Source organism: Chanodichthys erythropterus, chromosome 3 (assembly GCF_024489055.1).
Source record: "Chanodichthys erythropterus isolate Z2021 chromosome 3, ASM2448905v1, whole genome shotgun sequence".
NCBI lineage: Eukaryota > Metazoa > Chordata > Actinopteri > Cypriniformes > Xenocyprididae > Chanodichthys > Chanodichthys erythropterus.
The window spans coordinates 55,115,417-55,122,924 of record NC_090223.1 but is presented as its reverse complement, the minus strand read 5'-3'; the positions used below and the strand labels follow the sequence as shown (position 1 = coordinate 55,122,924).

Genomic DNA, 7,508 nt, shown 5'->3' with positions numbered 1-7,508 from the left:
GGTTTTTCAGCTTACAATGAAAATTTCCCCATGGTTTTTCTATCTCAACAGGAATATAATCTGTTAGGAGGTATCTAATTAATTCTGAAGACTTTCTTCTTGAGAACACATGAAGGGTGCGCATTAGCTTCATCATTGCACATCCTACCTCTACTACTCCAACAAAGCCAGCATTGTTCATGTTCTCATTGTCCTCAACTGCTGCTTTCTTGCATTCCTGAAAACTTTCAATGGCTTTTAGTGCCGTCTCCAAAGCATCTACTGTGTTTTCAGGTGTTTTTTCATCCTGCTCCATGGCTTTGCATTTTGCTGCAAACCACTGCCTGTACACCTGACCTTTGGTATCAAGAATGTAAGAATTGTTTGGCCTTTTCGCTACTGCAGTTTTTGCCCACTTTTCTGCTTCTTCAAATCTGTCATGTTTGTAATTGAGTCGAGCCAGGTGTTGAGCAAAAAGTGCATCCTCATTAAAACGCTTGTAAGCCACTTTTAGAAGCTCAATGGCTTTATCTGGACACTCGTTCTCTCTCACATGCTCAATTAGGGGAGAGAAAAAGCTGTCCAATTCATCACCTTTGCTGATCCTGCGGCGTGTCATGAACAGATCTCGCAAGAACTTCATGTAATGATCTTTACCAAACCTGTGCTCAAAGAGTACATCGTTGTTGAGAAGATCCAAAGCAAGATCACTTTGTTGTTGTTTGTCACCCAGAAATTGTTGGAGGATTTCCTTTGCAACCAGTGGATGAATGATTCTGATGGAGTTAATGTAGGTGTTTTCGTCCCTTAAGTGTATTAAGACCAATTTAGCTGGTTCACTTAGAGAAGTCTCAAAGGCATGTCGTCGAAACCTATCCACATGGATGGAAAGAGCCAGGAGAGCTTCACAATGTGACAGAGAGATGAAGGAGTTCTGCACGTAAGTGTTGAGCAATGCCACATACAGAACAAGCTTAGTAACCACAGACTTGTGGTCAATGCCTTGCAGTAAATGCTTGACAAACTTCTTCACATATTCAGCAATTTTGTGGCTCTCGAATTCCTCACTCATCAGGACAAATGTTAGAATGAATTCTGGCTTGAACCGCTCTTCAAGTCTTTGTCGTTTTTTGGAAAACTGCTCTTTTTCTGTCTCTGATAGTTTATGAGTAATAGAAACATTCTGTTGAGGTGATTCCTTGCACATCTTCTCTGGATTGTGTGATCGCCTACAACTTAGCAGAATGAAGCAGAGAGTTCCACGTGCTATTTTCTTGGTATTGACAGCCATTTCCAATTCATATTTCACATCTTCTAAATACTCTTGATCACAGTCTTCAAACAGCAGGAGAACAGGGAGGCATTTTTGGGGATCTTTTTCTTCATATTCACGAAGCCAAACAGCATCTTCTGAAACAGCCAATGCGGAGTATGAAGGTTTTACAACAGCACACCTTAGATCCCTTCGGTTATTCCACAGTACCTGCCTTGCCACTGTACTGCCACCACTGCCAGGATGATGGTATATGTTGATGCAGCTGATGGGTGCCCTATCGAAACTCCAACAAAGACACTCTTTCACCAGACTGCTGACATCATTGTAAGCATCTCTTTGAATAACCTCCCCAATGATTTTTTTATCCGCAAGCAAGAGATTCATCCAAGTTAATTTTCCTCCATGGTAAAACTGCTGCTCGATCTTCTCCTTTTCAGACTCAATGACATCGGGAATAGTTTCTTCACACTGGTTTAGACTCAGAATCTCCAGTGAGCACCTTTTTTCCTCCTCTCGAGTATCAAGGAAACACTCTCCTTTGACATGGATTGGTAAAAGTTTGGTGGCCCGTGCAGTGGTAGGCTGGACCTGTTGGAGGGTTGCATTTACCTGACTTATTGTCATACCAACAACACTTGAACTGTTTACTGTTTCCATGTCACAGGATTCTAGAGCAGAGGTCTGCCAGTCCTTGAAATTCTCCTCCGATTCTGCAAGGCAGATAATGTCTTCATGTCCTTCCATGTCAGTGAAGAACTCATAGAACGTGTTTTTGAATGGTGTGTCAACAGGGGAAGTAAGAAGAAAGATCACTTGAAAGGTTCCTTTGGGCAAGATATCTTTGCAGATCAATGACACACAATCTTTCAGAAGGGTTCTTTTTGTTTTAACCCAGGTCTTCTCATCACAGGGAGGCTCGTTGCCTTTAAAATCGCTTCGGCCATTGCAAAATATCCAGCTGGTTTGATCAAACAAACGCAGATGACTCTCAAATTCTCGGATACTCATGCCACTGGAAATTTTGTAGTTCTGCATGAAATGGCGGTTCACTGCATGGTGCTTATTGTATTCATGGCATAACCCAGATATGTTGGAATCTGGATCAAAGTCAAACACACAGAAGATGTTCATGTTCAGCAAAAAATCTATATGTTGCAGATCCTTCTCCTGAAATCTATTGGTAACAAGTATGAGCCATTTTTCCTTGTCCATCATTTTCTTTCCACCTGTTATGAGCATTTTGAGTTTTTTTCCCAGGTTCTGGGACAGTTCTGGTGCTGTGAAATGATGCCTTTTCTCTGCTTCTTCTCTCTGAGCATCCCTAAAACTGATGCGTTGGTAGAACTCATTCAGGTCATCCACTGGTTCTGTTTTAGAACCCACTCTGCGATAAGCAGTTTTCTTCTCTAACTGAACTTTGTTTGCCTTCTCATTGAAATTTGGCAGGCTAACAGAGAACACCTTATTCTTCACTATGCTCACTGCTGGCTTAATATCAACCTCCACAACATAGTGTTCCACGCTGTTGTTTGAGCAAACTACTTTAACAAACTGAGGTTCACTAATACATAGCCGTACAAGTTCGCTATCAGAGCTAGAGAAACTCCTCCCAATGTAATCTAATGAATCATAGTACATGTCTTTTTCCTTGACAGGAAAACCAATTATTTCACCATGTACATAACCAGTGTCACCTCTACTATCCATGACACCAAAATGTATTGTGCCATTTGTACGAACATTTATACAACCAGTAGCAAATTTCAGCACTTCCTTTGCAAACTTGGCCTGTAGTCTTTGACGGTCCAGTGTCGCAGCAATGGCAAATGACTTATACTCATGACATGGAGTAATTAAATCATTAACCCCTGATTCTGGTAAGAGTACACTGTTCTTAACATAGGTAAAATCAACACCATTCATATAAAAAGGCCGTAGTTTTGAATCTCTCTTTGTTGTTACCACAAGTACTGAATCTTCTTCCTTGTTCTTCTCTTCATTGATATTGGCTCTTGTGTCTGTGTTTTTAATTGCACTTGCTCCATGGTCATTTTTTCCAGAAGACTGTTTGTGTAAAAGTTCATGCTGGCCTTGTGCTTTTTGTGAATTATTTACCAGCTCATCTCTTTTTTTGATTATCAAAAGCGCAGGCCCAGATTTCATTCCAGTCTCTTTTTTCAGAAATTCTTCTGATAGTTCACAAAGAATCCGACCATCTACTTCCTCTTCATGGAGTTTTTCGATGTATGTTTCTTTAATTCCTATTGATCTTAACCAGTTGCTCACCATAGTCTCAGTCCACTTCTCCAGTGAAATATCCTCTGGCTTTTCTGCAACCCCCCCCCCCCCAAAAAAAATATATTTTACTTTAAAATATTTTACTTTAAAACAATGACTGATAATTGCTGTAAAACAGCATTATACTTGCCCATGTTTAATGGCTTCTAGTGATCATTCACAGTACAAATGCAGACACCATCACATTGCGGACCTTGAAGAACAAAAATTACATTGTTAAAGCAGAGAGATTTTGAAGCAGTCAACAACCATTCCTCTGTATTTTGATGAATTTCAGATTAATTTCATCATTAAATAAAGGCACAACAAGGGGAATAAACACAAAGTTGCAATTATTTATTTAACAGTTCATTGATTAAGCATTGCATATGCATTAACAAAGAGCATGCTATAGATTCATAATTAGATTCATTTAATTAAATTAATTAATTAATTTTTGTTGTTAGGATGACAAAAAAAGTTTTAAAAGTTACATTTTTAGGTTCTGCATCAGCGCTTGTCAATGTCAAAATGATCAAGATGGCCAAGCAAATCAAAGAAGGCGGGTGTTACTGTCTTACTGTTACTGTGTAATGAGAGTTTGTGAATAAAAGTAAGTAGACAACAAGTTGCAAGTTAGACAACTGTTTTATGATAGAAATGTTCAGTGACCAATAGTAATAGATCTAGTGATGCAAACTACTCAGCTTTTTATGAAATTTCGTAGGTTTGAATTGAAAAATAAGCGATAATGATTCACGTGACGTGATTCATAAATGAATGACAGAAGAAGCATTTTCAACAGATTAGTCATACGAATAAGAGTGAATTTGTGCAAATTTTAAAATAAAATATTTTTTGCAAATAGTTTAAATTACTTTATAATTAGACCTGGAGCTTCTTTTACCATTCTTATTTATTTATTCCCTTAAATCTGTATCAATACTTTAAGTATTTAATTAATTTATTATTAATATTTATTAATAATAAAGCACAAGAGTGAAAGTCTGCCTATGATCATGAAAATGATAGATTTTCAATATCAGTTGGAGAACGTCTTGGTTATGTATGGTAACCCTCATTTCCTGATGAAGGGAACAGAGATGTGGTGTTGAACCAACGACAACAAGGAGGTCGTCCTGCACTCGTCTCTGAGAGTATCAGAAAAGGCCAATGAAATTGGCATATGAAATTTGCATGCCAAGCCATGCCCCTGGACATACAGGTATACATGTCCAGAGGCGTTGGTTGGCATGCAAATTTACTAGCAGTGCAATACATACTTCAGGTTTGTGCTGAGGTTTCGAGGTAGTGACTCAGGTGTTTCAGCGGTCAGCACAAAATGGACTAAATGGATCTTCCTCACATCACAGGACCACTGCCTTAAGGCACTTCAAACTGATAAAGTTTCAATCTCCCCTTTTGCCAGGACACCTCAAACTGTGCCACACAGTCCTAATCCCCCTTCTGAAGATATCTCATCTATGCAACACAGTTCAAATTTCCCCTTTGGAAATTTGCCCCTTTGGAAAGTGTCCTGACTGTAATCAAGAGATATCTTAACCATGCACCACAGCTCAAATTTTCCCATGGTTTATCCCCTTATCCAAATTGACCAAATTTGAACCTAATCACAAATGCTTTCTTCCTAATTTCCCAGCTCTTTCAACCAGACAGCAATATTTAAAATGCATTAACTAACTGATGAGTTGAATCAGGTGTGTTTGATTAGTAAGATTTGGAAAATGTGTACTGTTAGTGTTCCTCCAGGAACAGGGTTGGGAAACACTGCTTTATATGACTCAATGTTCAGATTTAAGAATAATATATTTTTTTCCCAAAATTTTTTATAAGTGGAAATGTAGCTACGTTTCTGGTGGAATGTCCCACCTACAAAATTATAGTCAGAAACGAATTCCATTGAAACGAATGTAAACAAAATAAGCTGGGTGTGGTCTGTGAGACGCGACATGAAAACGCATTAAAACTTCCCTAAAACGACGTCTGATACATTAGAACAGCGACAGGGAAAACAACAAAGTCCAATAATGATATAAACATTCACAAATAACGTGGAAAGCCTTTAAATCTGCTCCGTGGAAAATTCCCCGTGACGAATCTGGTGCAGTCCAAAATCTGCTGGAAAGTCAGTTAAAACCTGCGTGCACGCACATCTCCCCCCCAGCTTGGTAAACGGTATTTTTATAGGATATTTTGGGATTAAACAAACAAACTCACAGTTTTGTCGGGTCTCTCCTGCACTGACCGGGGTTCAGTCCATCCATTAGAGGCGAATCTTCTTCCAAAGGGACAAACCTTTGAACAGTGTAAATCAATGTGTAAATAACAGTGTAAATCGAACATATAATACAAAATAGTTATATTATTTGCATATCACAAGGTTTACCCAAACGAAAGAGACTCAGCTTTCAGCGGCAGCGCCGTGTCTGTGGTAAAGCGAATTTCCGGTAGGTCTTAACTTTCGATTTCCTGAAAATTAAAGGAAACTTTTACAACAATTTAAAATAATAAAAATCATAATATAAATATTAATAACTAAACAGAACATTGAACACAAACATTTTTAAAAAAGCATGTGACAAAACACATCCAAAACGTGAAAGCTTTGTGATTGACTGTATATAGCTAACTTTGACACAAAATCTGAGCTCTATATATATATATATATATATATATATATATATATATATATATATATATATATATATATATATATATAGTGCCGACAAAAAACTACAGAAAAAGAAACAACTGGAAAAAAAAGAAACTACAGAAAAAAGAAACAACTGGACTCCAGGCAGAGAAACATGGATGCAGTTATCATTTTGTGTCAAAGTGTTAGATTATGAGGTAAAATCTTACCCTATTTATTTTATTGTTATATATTGTGTTGACAACTCATCACCATATGGAAAAAAACAAATTTTGGGCCCTATAATACACGTCCTTAAATTAGTAAATGCATTTGCGCCAGTTAGTGCGCCCATGCGTGCTGGTCTAAAAAAGAGGTGTGTTCCGGCGCATTGCTATTTTAAGGAGCTGAAAATAGACTGCGCCATAGACCAACTCAAACCTGGTCTAAAGTCTAAAGTCAACGGGGCAATATTTTTTTGTTAGAGTGCGTTGGTAGAAACTGCGCCTCTGGGCGCGTTGACTTTGCTTATTACACACAGGGATGCGCATCACAAACATGCCAAATATTAAAAACAAAAGGATTACAGTGTAAAAGAATATTATTGTGTAGGCTACATAAATATAAAAATGTAATGATGAATAGTCATTGCGTGTATTAGAATTAGGCTACCTATTTTCAATTCAGCCTATTACAATGATGAACAAAATTGTCTAATTAATTGAACAATCGTGCCAATACACACACACACACACACACACACACACACACACACACACACACACACACACATATATATATATATATATATATATATATATATATATATATATATATATATATATATATATATATATATATATATTAACTGACTCATCGCGCGGAGCTATTTGAAAGCCTGCATTTGCAAGCCCGCTTTAACTTCGCGCACGAGCAGATCGGTTTTTTCGCTTGAAAAGCGTTCAGCTTTTCCGCCAACAAATTCTGCCAAGTAAATAGTAATCCGCCATTGCGCGAGCTCATCTCGCTCTTAAAGTGAATGGGAGATGACACTCTGATTGGTTTTTTGAACGTTACGCCCATTACTCATTAAGAGAATAGGGACAACCCATTTCAAAAATGCGCCCCGGCGCAAGGACCATTTTTCCGTCGTTAAAATAGCAAAAGTGGATTTGGACATGCCCTGAGTGCACCTGCGCTGTGCGCTTTACACTTTGCGCTTAGATCGTTAAAATAGGGCCCTTTGACTCTCACTAGGAAGAACAGAGACAAGCCACTGTTTAACCTAATCATTAAACTGATACCATCGTGTTAATGCCCATT

At 38.0% G+C, this 7,508-nt stretch overlaps 1 protein-coding gene across 4 annotated transcripts in view; it reads right to left on the bottom strand.

Annotated features, from left to right (window-relative positions):
• samd9l (sterile alpha motif domain containing 9 like) overlaps nucleotides 1-6,490 on the bottom strand; it is a 9,819-nt gene extending 3,329 nt beyond the window's left edge. For 2 of the 4 annotated variants that reach the window (XR_010894672.1, XM_067382848.1), the window contains exons 1-5: nucleotides 6,416-6,489; nucleotides 5,940-6,022; nucleotides 5,771-5,848; nucleotides 3,684-3,746; nucleotides 1-3,585 (exon numbers count right to left, since the gene is read on the bottom strand). The exon at nucleotides 1-3,585 is cut by the window's left edge and continues 854 nt beyond it. Coding sequence is in view for 3 of the 4 variants with exons in the window: in XM_067382848.1 (XP_067238949.1) it covers nucleotides 1-3,585; nucleotides 3,684-3,687 (3,589 nt within the window). In the remaining variant the exon portion in view is untranslated. Of the gene's footprint in view, nucleotides 3,586-3,683; nucleotides 3,747-5,770; nucleotides 5,849-5,939; nucleotides 6,023-6,415 lie in introns of all 4 variants that reach the window. The other 2 variants (XM_067382847.1, XM_067382846.1) reach the window with 2 other exon arrangements.
• Between the last annotated feature and the right edge of the window lie 1,018 nt (nucleotides 6,491-7,508).